Source organism: Chlamydotis macqueenii, chromosome 8, assembly GCF_036417535.1.
Source record: "Chlamydotis macqueenii isolate bChlMac1 chromosome 8, bChlMac1.mat, whole genome shotgun sequence".
Taxonomy (NCBI): domain Eukaryota; kingdom Metazoa; phylum Chordata; class Aves; order Otidiformes; family Otididae; genus Chlamydotis; species Chlamydotis macqueenii.
In genome coordinates, this window is record NC_141563.1 from 11,428,423 (window position 1) to 11,449,422 (window position 21,000).

Consider the following 21,000-nt stretch of genomic DNA (forward strand, 5'->3'; position numbering starts at 1 on the left):
TTCAGTCAAGCCCTGCTGCAGAGTGCCAGACAGTAGTCTAATGGCATGGATAAGAGTAGTGAACTTTACATGAAGGAAAAATCACAGTTCCTGGTCAGACATAGATAAAAATAAGATGTAGTGTTCAGTAGGGATGTAGAAGTATTTAAGAATGATAAGTAGTGTAAAAAGTCTCAAACTGCAAATCTGAATGATGATTCACTGTTATGCTGTGTGACAAGAGTTATTGAAAAACACAGAGCATTGGATTTCAACTGATAATTAAGGAGGTTTTGGTCAAGCCTTGGAATTTTTCACATTTGAGAGACCTCTTTTTAAACAAGAAATCCAGGCCTGATGTAAAAATCGTAATGATGGTAGTAGACCACATCTCTTGGGAAGCTAATCCTGTAGTTAATTTTCCTCATTCCTAAAAATGTGCACCTTATTTCTAACCTGAATTCACCTGGTTTTAGTCCCTAACTGTGGGATCCTATTATAACTTTCTAGATTTAAAGACTTTATTTAATAATGACTTCATTTCATTTTTCATAAGCCCAGACCTTACCCAAAATGAACCAAACCTGAATTTCAGTAAGGATGAGAGCTTATTAAAGTCTGATTTATAAAATAAATAATGTAAGGCTTTTTACATGGGTGGTGCTCTGAATTACCTGTCCTCTTGCCTGTTTTGTCCACAAGTCACCAGTGACTCTGCCCATTTCACCTCTGTGCTTCTAGTCAATTCTGTAACTTCCCAGTTCACACAGTGTAATGCTTTTGTCTTCCCTTTTAATGTTTTGAGCAATGTTTTAATTCACATGTGGAAGACAGAACCTAATGTTTGTAGAATATCATGCTTACCAGCAGGTGTTTAAATTAGATGGAAACACGTTAAAAATTCAGAAAAAAAATATGAAGAGCTACTTCATTTCCTTTAAACCTTTTTACCCTATAGACATACAACCTGGTAAGCTGAAAATTTAACTTGTGATGGATGGATCAGCATTGTGATGTTTACCTGTACACGGAATAACAAACTAGCTAATAAAACAGCATCTCTGGCACTGCATGCTGAGGGAGTTTGGAAAGTGTAGGAGAGTTCCCATCACAATCTTCGTTATAATCGTAAACTGGAATGACATGTGTGTTCATTATGGTTTCCTTTTTCTTAAGACTTATAGCTTCTCTTGAAAAGCATCTCAGTAAATACCCCTGATCTCAGCCTAGGCAGAAATGCTGCAGCCTCCACCTCTTCAGAGCTCTGCTCTGTGGACGAGTCGATACAGAAGATTTTCATCTGCAAATTAGTGTCTCACAACCTGAGATACTTAAATCAGCTTTCAGAACACCACTTAGATTAAATAGCTTATTCAGCAGTGCACAAAATTTGCAGATGCTTTAGTTGACTTAAATCCCACATCACCAGAGGATAAATTGCTGAGGCCTCGTTGTCATCATCTGTCATCTTGGACCTGTGGCTTCTCCTGGTTCTCCTTTAACCATTTTCCCACCTACTTCACGTGTCACCACGAGCCAAGGTGACCTGTGTGGATGGGGCTACTTGTGGTAATAATGTCCTTTTAAAAACAAAAATTTCTCATCCAAGATAATTCACTTGTGTTTGAAAGGTGTACAGGATGGGTGGTGTATCAGACTGAATGCAATTAATTTATTTTTCTATTTTTCTCTACTTTTTTGTAGTACTTATCTAGGCTTGTTTTCACGGTAAATGAAAATGATTTTCCTATTTTTAACTACTCATGAATGTGTTTATTATTTCAATTCCACAGCCCCATGCTACAGATTCTTACTTGCCATTAGTATTTAACTGGGTATTAGTATTTTAACTAAGTATGTTTTTTCTTGACATGTTAGACAAATTATGTTTGGAACTTAAATATACATTTGCAGAAGTGTTTGCAGTTAATGTGTTTTAGATCCATAGAGCTCTTCACAATATTTTAAATTACCACCATTCTGTATGTTAGATATGTATGGAATGTTACTGTCTGCTCCGATCGGAAATGTGTGTTGTTCTGTTAGGTTCCACATTTTACAATTAGACAATTCAAAAATGAAGCAGCATAAAAACATGCTTTCTAAAAGACAGACCTGTGAAATGGAGGAATACCTGCTAGGCTGTCTGTACCCAGATGGCAGAGGCACCTGGCCTGTTCCCTACATTTACGGGATTTAAGGTGTGACATCATAGTATTTTCCTTACAAATGTGTAGTTAATTTCTAGAATCAATTCAAATGTGCGTGCTGACATCATTCCCTCCCTGCCCATCGTCTCCAGATTTAGAAATGCCTCCTAAGAGTACAGCGCTGGAAATTGTCGTTATTTAAATTATTTAATGCAATTCTGCGCAAGCTGGGCTATGGCTTCTCCCCTTCTCAGACGCTGCCTGCTGCTCTCTCCACACCAGCAGTCCATCACAATGTCTTTGGCCGTCTCCCATTCATCACCTGGGAGGGATGAGGGTCTCCTGCCCTACCTGCCCATCTCTGGGTTGCACCCAGTCTCTCTTTGTGTTACACAGAAGCAGAGTGAATAAAAGTCGTTGTGTCGGCGGGCAGGCCGGTTTCTTCCCAACCATCAGACGTTAGAGGATGCAGTTCATAGACCGTAAGCCTGGGATTCAACAGCAAAACCCCTCACGGCTGAATTGATTTAAGGGAGACGGGGAGGGGGAGCTCATCTGTCCAGCCGCTCACTATTGGCTTCTTATTACGGCATTCTCTCCCGAGACGCTCTCTGCATGCTCATTCACCCCCTCCTCCTCCTCCCAGCCCCCTCCTTGCCTACCCCTTCATTACTGATTCACAGCGAGAGGCAGCAGCGGCAGCCGCCACGCTCGTCACGAATCAGAGATTGCAATGAGATCATCCCTTTCTCTTTGCAGCTTCGGAGCTGCCCTGGCTTTATTGCTCTTATTGCTGCTGCTGTCTGCTGGCACACACATCTCCCAGCACTGAGCCCTGAGAGCTCTCCATTGCTTTGCTCCCATCCGAGCTTTCCTGCACTCATTTTCTGCCATTTTCCTGCTTTTTCGGTACATTTTTAGATCCATGTTTTCTCTGGTTTGTTTTTCAAATCTGCTTTGGACTCTGGCTGAGCCAGCACAGTGGATCATATTTTTCCTTGATTCTTAGCAAAGATGCTTTTCTCTTTCTGAGAGACCGACGGGCGTTGCTGTAGATGGCCATCTGAGCGCATGTCACAGACCTGAGGCTGCCTTTCCTAGTCTTGCACTTTTTGAAATTGTGGTTCAAAGCCTCTTCTTCTCACTCTGGATACTTACTACTTGCTGCTCATGGAAGAAGGGGTGCCTTGCAAAACCCCAGCTGCTAAGCTCACACCACCTGTCAAAAAGTCCCAGGACATGCATGACGAGAGAAGCAAGCTGGTGAATGAGTATGCATGTCGGGTGCTGGAACTTCTGGGAATGGGGCATCGCCTATTTGTGCCTCGGCTGCTTGCGGTGAGATCACTTTTTCTTGAAATTAATTCATTGTGAATTTGCCATCTTCCCTCCCAAACCTACTTCCCCCCTACAAGATTCTTGACACTAAATAGAGACCTAAGAGGTGTCTTATTTTTTTCCTCTCAGCTTCTCATAATCCATCTCCCAAGCACAGTGCAGGTTTTTTTCCATGTTAGCTCAGGAGATATGGATGCTAGTCCTTGTAATGGGGATATGGGGATCGGTGACACTCCTTAGCTAGCTTGAAGGGTTCACTAATTTTAAGCATTCATAAAAATTCAAGTTATGTTGATGTATTTTGATTTTCTACTGTTTTGGTGTTTGATTTTGAAAAGACAGTTGACACTATGTAAAAAAGTTTAAAATACATGTGTAGAATTATCTGGGAAATAAATTGTTAAAAGGTGTTTTTATCCATTGTAGCAAATGATGTCTGTATGTGAAATGGCCTGAAATGCGTTGGTGGCATGTTACGGTACGGAGAAGTACGCTTTTATCGTTTCTACTGCTGTACAAAAGAGACTCAAAACAGCAAACCAGTGGTGAATCCAGAAGTCGGTACCTAGCCCTTGCTGAGTCTGCTCTGCGTATTGTAACCAAACCTGGCTGCAGCTGGGACATGGCCTCGTACCCTAGAATGTCATTTTAACGTGATGCCTGTGAAGACAGGTCTTTCCTGATCCCATCCCGTTTTCTAGTGGGATGGTGCCTGTCCTTGATTTCCACACCCTGCGCAGTCCTGGGTTGTGGCTGTGCACAGTGACCCATCTGGCATCTTCGTGGTGCTCCTGAAACCCATCACTGTGTTCTGCAGTACGCTGGCATAAGTGAATGTGCTCTGCCTATCGTAAGGTGTTTGGGGTGGAGGAGGGGGAAGTGGGTGGCTGAACCAGTGTATCCCTGCACTGTGGGATGCTAGATAAAAATAAAAATCACAAACTCTGCTAGTAAAATGCAGATGAACTTGGGTATCTTCAGTCACTTGTAGAATCGAGTATACTGGCTAGTAACGCATGGTTGAATCTGTTGTATGTGTAAGCGTTATTCTGGTTACCTCCAAGTGTACCTAAACACTCCTCCATCCCATCCTGCTGATGGTCTCTTGGGCAGGGACTGCCAAATCATTCTGAATTATGTTGTGATGAGCTGTAAGGAAAGCAGAGACAAAACCACTAAGCTTTTTCACTTGACTTAATCAGGCTTTGTGTCTGACCCTCCAGATGGAGAATACCAGGAATTTTGGCATACTTTGTCATCCAGGCAGCTTAGCTTTGCTGAATGACATCATATTCTTTATTTTAATTTTAAAAAAAAAAAAAGTAAGAAAAAGACAATACAAATAAAGCTTGTCTCATTACAGAGTCTTGACTTGTGGAGTCAATGTGACTTCCTGTCAGGTTTTATATACCTCTTCTGACATACACCACTTCTACAGAGGAGAGAGTATGTTTGTGATTTCTTAAAAATGAGAAATCTCTGAGGACCAAAAATTTGTACTTTAATGAGAACTTAAGATACTTCAAAACCTTGGTGTATCATAAAATTAAGAACTGTATTCTTTTTTTACATGCCTAAGCTTCTCCCTCTGCTGTGATTTTGGGAATAAATGCCTAAGACAGGCAGAATATATGCTGTTGTAGTGTCATGTGAGAAATATAATCTATAACCTTTATGCCAGCCTTAGAAAAATTCAGATCACCTCTCACTGCATCAGCTAACTGTGATGATGGGCAAGTGAAACAGCACTAATTCTGTGTGGGCTTGTCTCCTTTGGGATGACTATGGGTGGATGAAGCTAGCAGATTTTGTGTTTGCGCTTATCCACGTTCTTCAGTATTTTATGTGTCAGAATTGACGTTACCTTTGTAAGTCTGAGCTGCATAGAAACGCAGTGATGAAATGTGGAGCAGAAGGATACTGCTGGGTGTACACAAGATTATTGCCGTATTTATAGATGCCAACTCATTGCGCCAAAGCCAAAGATATTTATTTTTTTTCCATAACATTTTTGTATCAAACAGTGTTTTACAGAGAGCACAGATTTTATTTAGATAAAAAAAATGTTTGACAGTAGAGATTTTGCAGTAAAGGAATGGATGTAAGTGATGCCAGTAAAAGGAGTCTCTTGATGCATTGTGCTAGAAGTCTGTGCTGGTATAACTGTAGCAGCGTAGCTTTACCTGTCAAACTTTCCTAGGCCTGGATCCCAAGTTTATCCACCCTTGCATCAGAAGGTCAGCTTCATCCTCTTGGAGTCCCTGAGCAGATGTCAGGTCTGTGGCTCGCATTTAAGGGCAGCACGGTGCAGAGTCATGCAACATGTAGCGTTGCAATCTTGTTGCTACCAATGGAAGAGGAACTGTCAGGTTAGAAAAAACAGCTCACACACCTTTATTTTACATTGCGTATCTTCTTAAAAGGACTTAAAACCACATCTGTGTGTGTTACAGATCAAATATCATGTTCTGAAAAATTAGTGTGAGGATACCTGTAAACATTTTGGATTTACTAGTAGCAAATTAAATAGTGGAGTAGAGTATGGCCAGATTCTTTTCAGCCTTTAACTTGGTCTTCTTCCTGACACATGTTCAGTGAAGTGTAAAATAGGCAGTTTGTGCTCACTGACATTCTGTAGAAATTCTAAACATTTATACCATATACACAGGATTCTACGGAAACTAGTAATTTTTATCTGCTTGTATGAAGGAGGAGGAATTAAATTAAGGAAGTGTAGTGTGGTTGATCTGAAATTTCTTTTGGTGTATTAGTTCCCAGTTGGGAAGAGGAGCTTTAGTTGATATAGTAAGTAATAAATGAGGCTGCAGAATTAATAATTGAAGACAGAAAAATTAAGTTAAAGAAAAAAGCCAAGGCTTTGTCCTTTGTCTTAATCACAATTTCCGAAATATTTTGGGGGAAGTTGTAGTAACATTATTTACTTTAAAAAAATAATCAAAATTAACATCATCTAGGTCTCTCAAATTGCATTCCTGGTTTTTGAACATCTGCAGTTTTCCAGAACTTTACTTTTAGATTTGAAAGCCTTCCCTTCTGGGAAAGGGCTTTCCCTTAGTTTCAGCTAATCCATATAAGATAATTTTATAAATATATTGAAATACTGAAGTGATGTGGGAAGGACATTTGAGGGCTTATTTAGTCAAACTCCAAAAGACAAGCCGAGACTTTTGGTTGTAGTTCTCAGTGAGTTTCCTCTTTTGCCTGGTTTTAAAAATATATTTCCACCAAAAATATGGTTGTTTGAAAATTACTTCTATAATAATAAAAAATGCCCTGAAGTCCCTAAGTGCACAAAAATGCAAAGCACCTGCGCAACTTTAATTACTGGTTCCTTAAAGTTACAGATGTGGTTTAGTGAAATAAGTTGTTCATGAGTTCTACAAGCTGAGTGACGTGAACTGACAAATTTACAAATCTCTGTCTGTCAAACAGCTGCTAAAAGCTTCCTGAGATATCTTTATAATTTATTGATTAGCATCACAAAGTGTCAAGGAATGTGAATCTTAGGATGTCAACATTGCTATTTTATTTTTTTTTTTGTACTGCACATATACACGTGCACACACACACTGGTTTTATGTTGCTTCCAGTTTTTAACCAGTACCTGAAGAGGTTACTTTGCAGAAAATATACAAAGTATGCAACTTGGTTAATGTTGCTCTCAAAATATTACTTTAATTTCTTGTGATTTTAATATTGAAACTAGTTTTTTGATAAACAGATTTTTAAAATGAAATGAAAATATTCAGTGAAGTAGAAAGAGCTGAACAGTACAGGCTCTACTACTCATCAAACCATGCAATGTGATGGCTTGTGGTTTTTCATAACTATAATCTTCGTTCAGCAAACTGTCAGAGTAGTTCTTATTTCCATGATTCACCATTATTCTTATGGGATTTTCACTGACTAAAGATTTTTCACAGTTGAGACCTCAAAATTCTAAATAGTTACAATTTTTATAAGAGTAATTTGTTTGGGGGCTATTAAATGATTATTATAACAGTGATTCAAGCAGAGGCGTAGGAGAATGAAATCTGACTTTAAATGTTTTACATGTAATGGCTGGTTTTCTGACATATTTGCCTCTGTCTTTTTTTTTTTAAATTTATTTATCATTGAAGTGCTATGGACATAACGGGTAGGTACATCTGCTCTTCTGAAGTTTGGCAGGGCAATTTAATTGTTGATTATGAGATTTTTTTTAAAGTTTTTTTTTCTCCTCTGCTTTCTAAAATAAATTCCAAAACACTCAATGTATTATGTTAATTAAAGAAAAATAAATTAAATACAAAATTAAAATAAAAATGTCTAGTCAGGACCTCTGGGAAGAAAACATGCTTCACATTAGGATAGCTCAGATACTAATAAAATGCTAAAACTTTGGCAAAAAGTGTGTTTGGTGTTTATTTTGTGCTGGCAGCAACTGTCCAGAAGTCTTAATTGCAAACACCCTCCCACTCCATTGGATGCGTGTACCAGCCAGCCTGCCTTGGAGATTACGCCGTCAGCGCTGCCGAGTCTGAGCACCTTCTGAGTAAAACCAAGAGCAGCAGCAGCATGGGTTTTACGGGTTGGCTGGTGTCCACTGACGCCTGGGGTCGGGGTTGTGTTCATGGCTGAGTTTCGGAAGAGGATGAGAGAGAGTGTGAGGAAGAGGAGGGAATGGGAAATGCAGGAGAGCTTGTCTCCAGTGAAGGAAAACTTGCAATGTAACAGGGAAATCTATTTGAAGTGTATAGTGATCACAGCTGCCAGCATTGCTGAGAGGGAAGGAGAGAAACAGCTTTCAAGTAAGCTGGTTATCAGACCATTTACTGCTTTTTGATCGACATTACCCAGCTGAACTTTACCCAGAAGGGGCTTGGTTGCCAGCGTGGGTTTTGGCAGTGATGCTGAGTGCTGCCTGTATTACGGGCTGCTCCCACCACACTCTGCAACTTGCAGATAATCATAGACAGTCCATCACGTGGATATGAAATGATGATCTGGTCTCAATCATAGACAGAGCCGATTATGTGGATATGAAATGGTGATCTGGTCTCAAGTGTGGTAAAAGCAAGTCTAACCTCAGGAAAACTCGTCCAGGAGAAATCTGACATTAGGAAGAGGGAGTGGATGCGTTGGCCGTAGCTGCATTCATGAGTGGGCCTGATTCATTAGATACCCAACTGCACCAGCTTTCTGTCAACACTACATCGGTCGTGTCTGATTGAGTCTCAGCCAAATAGTCCTCCTGCCAAGTTTTTGTGGACAGAATCAGATGTGATACTTTGTAAAGCTGGACATTTCTCATCAGCATCCTGAAGGCAGCTTTTTTTGTGTTGCTGCAGTGATGACCCAGCAGCTTCCTTGGCTGTGAATGAAGGGAGGATCAAATCGATCTTGAGAGAATGATGACAGAAAGTCATCAACTGCAGATGTATTTGGAGTTTTCTTGCTCTTTCCTTGTGATTAATGTAGCAAAAACTACTACAGAGTGCCCATTAGGGTATAAAGTATAATAATTTCCAAAAATACATAAGGTGGTAGGTAAAGATGCACAGTGTAGATTCTGTCCTTGTAGGCTCTTGATTGATCAAAGCGCACATTGCAGTGCCCATTCCCAAAGTGAAAAACTGGACCCAGAGCAGTGACAATTATCAGTGGTTGCGGGGGCACACCCCTGATGTCAGCACATCTTCCCCGCTCTCAGAGATACTGGATAACCATGAAAATACCCCCTTAACTTCTGTTGCTGTTCCAAGTTTGGTACGTAACTTGAAATCCCTTCAAAAACCCTTCTCCCTGCCCCCACCAAATAAAGTTTAGGCAAATTGGTGTTTTAATAGACTCTCTGGGTAGGCAGCTCTAGCATTTTCAGCAGAAATGTGGAATATGTCGAGCTAGGTTTGCGTATTACTGTTTTTTATCTGCAGCACCATATTGAAGTTCAGTTTGGGAAACAAAATTGTCATACTTTTAAGAAGGGCTTTTACATAGCAGACATAATTATTTTCATGTAAATGAACTAGTGATGCTAGCTTGTTGATTGCCTAAGGGGGTTCCATAAAGTAAAATTTTTTCAGCATTGTACTGAGAATTGTATTTATTTTTATTTATTAAAAACAAATTTAACACCCAAGAGAAATAATCGTATCATCAAGCCTCACCTCTTGCATGTCAAAGGCTGCACAGTGTCTCCCAGTTCTCCCTGTGTAGAGCCAAATCTCTTGTGTGTTTTCTGGAAAGATGTTGTCTGAAATTGGAGACAGCAAAGGGTTTTGAGTGGATGAGAATATAGTTAAGAATCAAACTTTGAAACTCTGTGTATGTAATATGCCTACGGCGTATAACAAGGCAAAAAAATTACTTGTGAGAAAGTGGAGGATGCACACAAATTTTGTCGGTGGTACTTGAGCAATTAATTCAGCAATTAACCTTAACCAAAGGTACCTGTGTGGCTCCTGAGGTATTTGTAGTAATAATGCTCTGACACACAGTGCCGGTCTCTCTAATACTAGTCTGTACATTGACACATTGTTGTTCACTCTTTTTTGGTTAAAAATCTTGAAATTCACTTCTTTGAGATGATGTCCTAAATGTCTTGCCTGGACACACAGTTTCTGTGAACATTTTAAAGGAACTATCCCAAGGCTTGGGATTTCATATCTGCTAAATCTCTTGGTGTAGTTCTCGGTAAATCCAGAGATGAATACATTTGTCCCTGTGAATCATAATACTCCCTCAGTAGCAGAACTGGATTAATGTTGAATGTTCAACATTTTCTGACCTGTTAGGCTTGATACCACGCTGAGAGGTATGCTATTATGAGAGATGTAGAAATAAGCATGTAAAACATTTTCTGGCACAGTGTTCTTTGAGAAATTGTGTCACAGACTGCTGCACATTGACTTGCTGATGCCTCTTATGAGTCGTATGCATTTCTGCTTCTGCTGTTCATGTCTGCAACCATATATATCTATATATACATTGTCTTTTTAGGGCAGCGTTATGAGAACTGGCAATGGTCTAATGTACAATCTCTCTAGAAAATATTACAAAGTCCCCTAGGTTTTTGTTGTTTGCTTGGGTTTGGTTTTTTTCCTCACTGAGTGACATCTTGACAGGCTGAGCCAGAACTCCTTTCTTACCCTGCAGGTATAGAAGGATAAAATACATTAACGCGTTACAGTCCTCTGATTGTGCTGCTCTGCCTGGGGTTCCTTGGCTGTAGCCTCTGGTTTGTTTTATGAGGTACGGGTTGGAGGGCTCATTTCAAGGAGGATGTTTCTGAGCTAATGTGAATGTTGGTGGTTTGGAATACATTCAGTAAATGACAAATCCAGAAAAAGACCATGACTGCATGTTCTCAGTGTTTACAGTAGTTCCCTGTGTTTAATTGCAGACCTCAAAAGAGGACCTTCTACAAGCTGATTTTGAAGGAGCTTTAAAATTCTTCAGGGTTCAGTTGCCCAAGAGGTACAGAGCTGAAGAGAACGCCAGAAGACTGATGGAACAAGCTTGCAACATTAAGGTAAGGATAGTCATTTCTTCTCGTTCACCCGGGGTTTTTACAGGAAAAGTAAGATGCAATGTTAAGGGTGACAGCAGCGTGTGGAAAGTAAAATAATAATTAGTTTATTACTTTTTATATATGTTTTTATATTTATACACATACATGCACATTTTTTATATTTAAAGAAAGTGTTTGTCTGCTGTCATACAAGCTAATAATTAAAATAGAAAACTGATGCATGATCAAACGAACTAAATTATCAGAACTCACTAATTCATTAATTGATTTATAAACAGTGATTACACTAAACCAGTTAATCGAATGTATGATAATCATGCAACCAAAGGTCAGATGTTATTTGCTTTGACCAGAAGATATGTATTTGCTGAGCACTGCTGTGTAATACAGTTGTGTTGGGGTAGAAACTTTTGGTTTTTTTGTTACCAAGACAGAATATCTTTTTATATTCTACCCTGTCCAAGAGCGTGCTGCCAAAAGGCAGGCTTCTTTGAATGTCTGGAGCACAAGTACTGGGCTTGTAATGAATGATGGCAAATTAGAAGAGCCTGACTGTAAGTTTTTGAGGATGGCAATCTTCTGTTAAAAATGGCTGCAGAGGTTCATAAAGCTCTCATTTGAAACGCCTATTATTTTTCCTGCGATTTTTTTTTTGAGTATTTATAGCTATGGATGGGCTTAGCATTTGATCTTAGAAAACAAAGTGTTATTTCCTGGAGCAGGAGTGCTGATGTGTGTGTTTGGTGTGTCCCAATAATGGGCTGAGAACATCCCATCAGAAAGAATGCTCCTCTAACACTCTATGTTTTTTATATTTCTCTGACTCAATTTATTTGTTAATCTACTTTTGTGCTGCTTAATTTCATAGTTTAGAAAGCAAGGGCTTTTTCCATACTGGTTAAAACTCTGACCTTGTGAAAGAGTGGGGCTTGCTGTACTAATGTTTATTCCAGCCAGAAAAAAAAAATCTGTGCAAAGGTTTTATTAAAATTGGACTTGAGCCTTGCTACCAAAAGAAAGTATTTGGGAGTAAAAGACTACAGTTTGATGTTTAGTGTTTAGTCCTTTGCTCAGTTCTTGAAAATTAGTAACTTATGGACTTACCAAGTACAATAAAATTATCTTTGTATTCTTTATTCAGTGTATAATTTTCTGATTAGAGGTTAAAATAGAAGTCTTCGTGGTACATTTTGGAAGAGATGTCATTTTTCTTGGGCCTGCCTTTCTCATTTTCTTGTGCAGTATACTGTATGCTACATGATGATATTTTTCATTAATTTTTTTCATTTGTATTGTGTATGTATGTATATGATGTGTGTTGTTGGTAAAGTATTTTGCAATGTGTTTAAGGCGAGTGGTCAGGGCATAGTGCCTTGTATGGGTGTCTCACATGGGGCCTTTTAAAAGCAGAGGATAAAATTCTGCACTGTTCATTAATGTGAATGGGACGGTGGCTGAAGGATTCGATAGTGAATCCAGTGCCTGTGCAAGATTTCACACATTCTGGATTCCAGCCTGTAAGAGAAAAGCACAGCAGACATGGAGTCAAGGCACTCTCCTGCATGTTACACAAGTACATGAGGGTTAGGACGAATTTTTGGAATGGAGGGAGAATTCAGGGCCGGCACCTGCGGTTATCAGGGATGGGAAAAAGTAGGAGATTTGAGTTACCTTCTCCTGTGTTAGCAACACCACACCCTTGTCAGGAGTATGGTTGAGAGCTGGGTTCTGCTAACTCGCTGAGCATGCAACTCATTCCTTGTTCAGATATAAGACATAGGCAGAGATCTAAACTGTGTCATGAGCAGTCTTTTGGTAGTTAAGCTAGGAACAGCTAAGTTCATGGAGAGGAGTGTTCTGAAACTCAGAGTCTTTTAGTTAAGGTCGTTGTCAGGATTAATGGCATAGTCAGTAAAGCTAATCTAAGTAGAGGAGACTGAACAAAGGTGATGTATTTAAAACAGTGAAAATGTGAAAGACTTCAGAAACTCAATGTGAGGAAACTCGGTGCAAGACCTTATAGGAAGGTGATACTGACTTTAAATGAATCTCTTTTCACTCATTTGCACTCTTTCTGTCATAGATGCCATTCATACTGATAGCCACATGCTCATCAACACCAAGGCTTCTGTCTGGTCAGGATCACTTGTGTGTGACGAGAATGAAGGACAGTGGCGATAAACCCTATCTCTAGGGTTCGTCTTGATTGATGATGATAAACTGGGTTTTAGACAAAGTTTTTATACTATTTAGGAGTCAAACGGTTCTCACAATGTGATCTTTTCCACAGAAGCTTGTTTGCTTCAGGCTGTCATTGCTTTCTTTTGTCTCTGCTTCCTTGTTGCGAGTGAGTTTGTGGCTTCCAGCCTGTTTTCCTGTTGGCAGAGGTGATGTACTGTAGCTCTGCTGCAGGTCTCCAACTGGTTGGTCATCTCCAGCATGGCCTCACCAGAGTGCTGGCCTTCTGGTCTAGATGTAGCGAGACATTTCTGATCGTTTGCCGGTTTGACTGCTGTCACTCGTGTCCTTGCTTATTGATACGTGCCATTCTCATAACCCGTTCTCTGTATCGTGTCTTCTGATACTTTTGCACGCAGACACTTCCATTCATACTTCTTTCACACTGATCTTAGTATTTGTTACGCATCCTTACTGAGTAATTATGTGATGCTTTGACTCTGTTAACTTGATGTCCTGCATTACATTAAAACACACAAGGGTTGAACTGACTTCACATTCACAGCTTTTACTTATTTGGATCAACTTTTCTCACTTCTGCTGACTGGAATGTCCTTAGAGAGCCAAATCTGAATCACAGGAATCTAACCTCTGACTGGGGATGGCACGTTAACTATTTGATAGGCAGAAAAGAAGAGGAGGCTCCAGGGAGACCTGATAGCGGTCTTCCAATACCTCAAGGGGGCCTACAGGAAAGATGGGGAGAAGCTGTTCAGTAGGGCCTGTTGTGATAGAACAAGGGGTAATGGGTTTAAATTAGAAGGAGGTAGGTTTAGATTAGATATGAGAAAAAAATTTTTTACAATGAGAGTTGTAGAGCACTGGAACAGGTTGCCCAGAGAGGTGGTGGATGCCCCATCCCTGGAATCGTTCAAGGCCAGGCTGGATGAGGCTCTGAGCAACCTGATCTAGTCAGGGATGTCCCTGCTTCTTGCAGGGGGGTTGGACTAGGTGACCGTTGAAGGTCCCTTCCAACTCTAACTATTCTATATTCTATTCTAAAAGAAAATCAGCTCGTAATGAAGAAGGTGATCGGGAGTCATCAGCATGGTTTTATGAAGGGTAAATCATGCTTAACCAACCTGATAGCCTTCTATGATTAAATAACTGCCTTGGTGGATAAGGTGTGAGCTGAGGATGTTGTTTATCTCAAGTATGGTAAGTATAGACACTATCTCCCATAACATCCTTACAGACAAATTGATAAAGTATGGACTAGGTAAGTGGACAGTGAGATGGACTGACATCTGGCTAAACTGCTAGGTTCAAAGGGTTGTGATCAGCAGCAGAATGTCCAGCTGGAGGCCAGTCATTAGTCATGTACCTCAGAGTATATGGAACATGGTACTGTGACCAATTCTGCTTAGCCTCTTCATTAATGACCTGAATGATGGAGCAGAGAGCACCTTCAGCAAGCCTGCAGGTGACACAAAGCTGGGAGGAGTGGCTGACAGACCAGATGGGTGTGCTGCCATCCAGAGGGACCTTGACAGACTGGAAAAATGAGCTAGCAGGAACCCCATGAAATTCAACAAAGGGAAGTGCAAGGTCCTGCACTTTGGAGGAACAGCTCCATACACCCAGTACCTGCTGAGGGCCACCCCACTGGAAAACAGCTTGGGAGAAAAGGACCTGGGAGTCCTAGTGGACATTAATGTGCCCTTGTTGCAAAGAAGACCAATGGTGTCCTGGGCTGCATTGGAAGGAGCATTGCCAACCAATCAAGGAAGTGATCCATCTCTACTCAGCAGTGGTGAGACACATCTGGAGGACTGTGTCTGGGCCTGGTTTCCCCAGGACAAGACATAGCTACAATGGTGAGAGTCTGGTGAGGTGCCATGAAAATGATTTAAGGGACTGGCACATCTCTGCTATAAGGAGAGTCTGAGAGAGCTGGGGCTGTTGAGCCTGGAGCAGAGAAGGCTCAGGGGACACCTTGTCAATGTATGTAAATACTTGGTGGGAGGAACTAAAGAATAGGGAGCCAGGCTTTTTTCAGTGGTGTCCAGGGAAGAGACAAGAGACAGTGGGCACAAAATCAAATAAAATAATTTATATTTTAAAGCTACTTATTTATTTATTAACTTCAGGGATGATCAGACACAGGAAGAGATTGGCCAAGGAGGTTTGGGAATTTCCATCCATGGAGATACACGAAGTGCAACTGGCCCTGAGCAACCTGCTGTAGTTAACCCTGCTTCAAGAGGGTAGTTCAGACAAGATGTTCTCCAGAGGTCGCCTCCAACCTCGAGTATTCCAGGATTCTAGAATTAGATATTATAATCATGGTATTTATTTACAAACAAGAGCTAATAATTGCAGGAGTTGACATGCTCAAACAGGAAATTAAAGTCTTGATAATAATCACTAGAAGAGGTCCCAGGGAATGAGGAGGTTTTATGAAGAGTAGTTGTCTGGCTTGTTGAATGCAGCAAAACTTGTTCTGTTAAAAAAAAAAGACCAAACAAGACCCTTAAATGTGTTTTTTTTTTCTGCTGAATGAATGAGGCGCTGTGTGCCTTTCAGCTGCTTCTGTATGAGTATTTGTAGACTAAATATCAGATGTTTTTAGAGTAAGTATCGCACAGTAAGTGCCAGGGAGTATTTTCTTTACATTTCTAAGCTAATTACTGAGGCACAAAAATGTGAAAGCAGACTCATGGTGTGGTGAGATTTCATACTCTTGCTTTATCTTTTCCAAGGTTGTTCGTTTTTGAGGTTTTTTTTTTCCCTTGGTACTGTAAAACAAAATAGGAATTTTAACGTGGAATGATCCATCTCTACTTGCTTCTTTTTTCTTCTTGTGCTCTAGCTGACATGGGTCTAGAGAAGGAAAATGAAAAAAATACTTGGTGTTTTTTCTTCTTAATTTCATAACTTTTAAGTTTAACTCATGATTTCTGGACCTAACCCTTGAATTTTGTAGCAGTAGTTTTATTATCCTATTTTTAAACATAAATAGAATTAGCATCAGTCTCTCCCTTGAGAACAGTTCTGCAAATACAAAGAAAAAAGTTCCTATTAATTGAAAATTGTATGCAAAATGTGGTGGAGAATGTCTCATTCAATTAAGGACTATCCACAGTGATTACTCATTAGGTCTGAATTTTGATCTTTCATCAGTGAGGAAGTCACTGTGCACAGAGTCAGAAATAATAGTAGTATTTTCCAGCAGGTAATTGTTGGGTAGCATTCCATGGTTTAGGAATGTTTTGAAATAATTTGTACTATGAAATAATATGACCTAAGAAACTTCCCTTTGTTTTTGGCGTATGCATCTTACATGTGTATATGCAAAGTTAAGGTCCCGTTAATACCTGGCTGATGGATTCTGGCCAATATTTGCAGAGAGTAGAAGATACATTCAGATGGAAGAGGCAGAGTCTGTGAAGAGATCTCCTGAGACTCTTGGGGCAGATAGAGCCCAATATTGCACACGTTTCCAAGCTCTGAAACAGGCAAATGAAAGAGAAATACATAAATTCTCTGAGTAGGGTGCCAGATGCTAATTTAAGGGTTAATGAAATGTAATAAAAGATGAACATGTAGAGTTAATGACTGGGGGATTGTCCTCCTCTGTTTCCTGCTAGTTTTCTAATCTGTAATGACCATGCCTTTCATTTTGCCATGGCCTTTACAGAGGCAGGGGCTTGTTGCTCCTAGAGCATCCAACAAAAATTACAGCTGTGAAAATGGGTTTGGGGATGGTAAGTTTCTACCTGACCAGAGCAGGCTGTGTATCATGTCTTTAGAATAAGGAATTACCCTAATTTCCTACTTCATAGAATGATTACCGATGCTTTTTGTACTCATGCTTGGGGGCACGGACACACAACAACCTTTTTTTTCCCCCTATTTTTTCTCTCTTTACAAGGGGCTTCAGATGTTTTTCTATGTTGCTGGAAGCTCAGTTTGATAAATGAATGAAAGAAGAAGGAGCCTGTTCTAGATTAATGAAGGTTAAGCTTAATGGTGCTATTTTCCTAAAACAACTAACACATTCTGCATACTCGGTAAATCTCCCTCAGTTGCCTTTTGCATCTCGTAATGCTATTTCTCTTGGCCGGATCTGTGTATATCCTCAAGAAATTGCAGTGTCCTTTGATTTTAAGATAGGAAGCCTGTCACCTCTGTTCTTACGCCTGACTTCTGTCAGCTGAGTTTGTAGAATGGGAGAAAGTAAATCTTGTTGGGGGATTTTCTCCATATGAAAATGTCCTGGTTTGACAGTTTTCAGGTGAATTCAGGGAGCTGTGCCCATTTCTCCATGACTGTCCTGTGATATTTGCCAATTGAGCAGAGCTCACATTCAGAATGTGTTACATTGCACATCTGGAAATGCCATGGAGTTGAGTGTAGCAGACAGGTAGGTGGACAGATGCTGGGACACTAACGGTGCCCAGTGAAGGTGAAGGAAACACCTCATGGAATCAGCTGTACAGGAACTCAGTAAAGGAACCTGCGGGGAAGATTTTTCTGTTTATGGGGCAGCATCTCTAATTATATCTTTTACATGGCTCAGGGATTACAGAGACTCCGCGCCTCAGCTTTTGTCATCATCAGTGGCAGGAAAGACCTGGTATATTGACGTTCTTCTGAGAGAAGGTTCTTCCTAATCATGTAAAGCTCTCTCCTCTTTGGAGGAAATAAGGCTCCCCAGCAGCATTGCGGGATTGCTGCTCTCAGCACCTTAGGTGAGAGGAGCAGGTGGCCTTGAGAAGAAAATTGTGCCTCTTTCAACACAAAGTAAACACACACCTTTTTGTCAGCTGTCACTGCCCTGCCAAGGATCCCACCCGGGTGCACCCACAGTTGCAGCTTGCACCAGGACCCTTCTGTGGCTGATGGAGAATAGCTCTGCTAGCAGAGTCAAAAAGAAGAGGCTAAGGCAGCATCAGATATGCTAAAAAGCTGTGCTTTTTCTCATTTCAGAGTTGTTCTTTCTGTAGTTTTAAAACAGATTTACTTTAATAATGTTTGAATCCAGACTGGTGTTTTGAAGCTAACACCTTACTGATGTGGGTGAATTACTTTTTTCACACCTCTGTTGCTGTTTTATCTGGAAGCAATTTTTTGCAGGCATGATTTAACAGGGAATTATATATTGATTTATGTGAGTTTCAACAGAAAAGAGTAAAAATAGCTCACTTGCTCTCTGTCTTCTCTCTACTGCATTCTCTTTCTTTGTGTTTACATGTATATATGTGTATTTATCTAGATATACTTTGGGGTTTTTGTTGTTGTCAGAGGTAGTAAAGTAACATAAATGCAGCAGAAAAGCAAAGAAGGTAACTGCAGAAAGGCCCTGAAACTGCACAAGCTTTTTATTCCTCTGGTCCTACCAGTGATGTATCTAATTAATCTTCCAATATAAAGGACAGGGAAAAAAATGCACATTTATCACCTTCTTAAGAAAAGGCCAAACCAAATTGAAAAGAATTGCGTTTAGATCTACAGAAAATCCTGCTGTGCCTGTATGTGATTTCCTATTAAAAGCCAAGGATCAATTCCACTTATTATGTCTGCACCGTTATCTCCACAGTGCAGGGTCCTATTGTCGTTGTAAGGAGGGTCATGTTTTTTAACGCCTGTTCTGTTTTCAGCTTCAGCTGCCTTCTTTGGCTTGGCTTTGTGGTGTAGTGCAGCACAATGAACTGGCACCTGAAAATCAGATTAAAGTGCCTACAGCGGAATTGGACGTTTTATATTATTATCATCTTGGTAATAAGTGTTAACAACATAGAAAGTGCCATGCATTTCAAAAAATAGTTTTGGCGAGCAGGCATGTTGCCCGGGGGTTATGTTTTCACAATGTTTAAGCATTAGTAAAACTATTCAGTTTGGGGGTTTCTTGGTTTTGGTTTTTAATTTGCACCAAATTGGCATTGTAAATGAAATTAGATACATTGTTAATTTTATCAACAGGGAAGGAGTATGATTGTATTATTAATAATTAAATATAATCACATTTTAACCAGTAGCTTTGCAACTTGAGAACAAATATTTTGGCGTCTTTGTAGTAGTGGTGTGTTTGCGTGTGTACTGTGCTTCTGTGAGCAACGGCATCAACAAGAACAGTGCTGAAGGTGAGGATCCTTAAAGAACTATGAAAGTTTGAGGTGGAAAAGTGGATAGATACACTGTCTGTATCCCCAGCAGCTGAATGACAGCATATGTCATGGTGAGATTTGCCCTAAGCATCAGCAGTTTGATTCAGTAGGGTGAGGGGGATATCTGAAAACTGTTCTGTGGCCCAGCAGGCCACAGAGGGGAATGCTCTACATTTTGTTTTGTTCAGCTTCAGGCCATCAGGAGTCACGGCTTTCCAGGATGACAGATACTTTCCCTTTCCTAGGGAAGGTCTTTTGGCTTAAGCTTCTTGAATCTGGCTCCTTCGGGACAAATAACAGCTCCTTTCCATCCTTGATTCTGAAAACAGTACAGAGAGCAATGGATGAAGGTGGCAGGGAGTCGCACTGTTTGGCTTTTCTATCTTCTGCCATCTTTGCCCCAATTTGTCTAAAATAACACAGCTCTATGAGAAAGAGGAAGTGAACGTTTTTCCTAAGCTGAATTGGACACATTTGAATCCCAGATGCAGGCTGGCTGGAGGATTGACTAACCTCCTATAAGGTGACACGTTAAAATGTTCTGTAAAAAGCTTTCTACCTCCAGTGGTCTGTATGTCAAGCGATAGCGGAGTGTGTACAGTCATCTATATTGTCAGTGTAATAGTCATCTTAGTTGTCCTTTAGAAGGGAAAGTCTAAACTCTCTCTTCCTTTGAAGGAAATAAATTCAGTAACTTGTAACTGATTTTTCTGATGGATGCCTTGAGATTGAATGTAGGAGACTGTCATGATGACGCCTGGCAGGTTTGCAATACCTCTTGTTCACAGTAAGGTGCTTTCCTTTTTGAAGATGCTTTTGTGATGCAAAAGTGGCTCTAGAGGAAAAATGAATGTATCCCAGGATCAGCACGTATGATCATAATGAAAAGGAACAAAATCACAAACTTTCACATTTTGTGGAAAAAAAGACATGCAGGTAAAACTGTAGATGCCTAGAAATGAGCTCTGTGCTCCGTATTTATGTTGGCCAAGATGTGGTCCTTGATATTGTCTTAAGATGGAAAGATCTCCCTGGAGGTAAAAATTCATCTGTGCTTCTCTTGGACCTCTTTCAAGCAGTCAGATCTGAGGAACAGGTAGCATCTCAGCAGTAAGGAGCTCAGAGGAAGTCTATTTCTTCACATGCAGAAGACCCTGGGACCAAGATGCTGCGACCCTTGCTAGCCTAAGTCTTTATGTTGTCTGTGACAACACTTTTAAACTGCAGGACCCTGAAGAATAGTATGTCTTTATTTTTTTGGAACCTAATTCCTATGACCAAAGATTCTACCCTCTGAACAGTGGAGGAAGATCTATTGTCTACTGGGAGTTTAGTGCATACAAGGAAAATTTTTATTTCTAAGCCTAGAAATCTTAGAACACATGCGTTTGGAAGAGATTTGGGCAAAATATTTCAAGCTGCCTTGGGTCATATTTGATCAGCCTTTCTGATACGTGTCTTTCTCAGAAATACTGTGGTTATTTTATTTCTGCAGATGTTACAGAATTTAAAACTTAAGTTATTGGAAACAAGTCATGAGTATGTTACAGAAAGCTCGGGTAATCCCAGGCCAATGGCTATTGCATGCAGTGGCTTGGGATGAAAAAACCAGTGATTCGTTCTCAATGTAGAGCAGAGAACAGTTGGGACT

General features: G+C 40.2%; 1 protein-coding gene across 26 annotated transcripts in view; it reads left to right on the forward strand.

Annotated features, from left to right (window-relative positions):
- Positions 1–21,000, forward strand: part of RABGAP1L (RAB GTPase activating protein 1 like) — a 261,321-nt gene that overhangs the window by 187,662 nt on the left and 52,659 nt on the right. For all 26 annotated transcript variants that reach the window (XM_086753424.1, XM_086753426.1, XM_086753427.1 and 23 more), the window contains one exon: positions 10,873–11,001. In XM_086753424.1, coding sequence (XP_086609550.1) covers positions 10,873–11,001 — 129 coding nt within the window. The remainder of the gene's footprint in view (positions 1–10,872; positions 11,002–21,000) is intronic.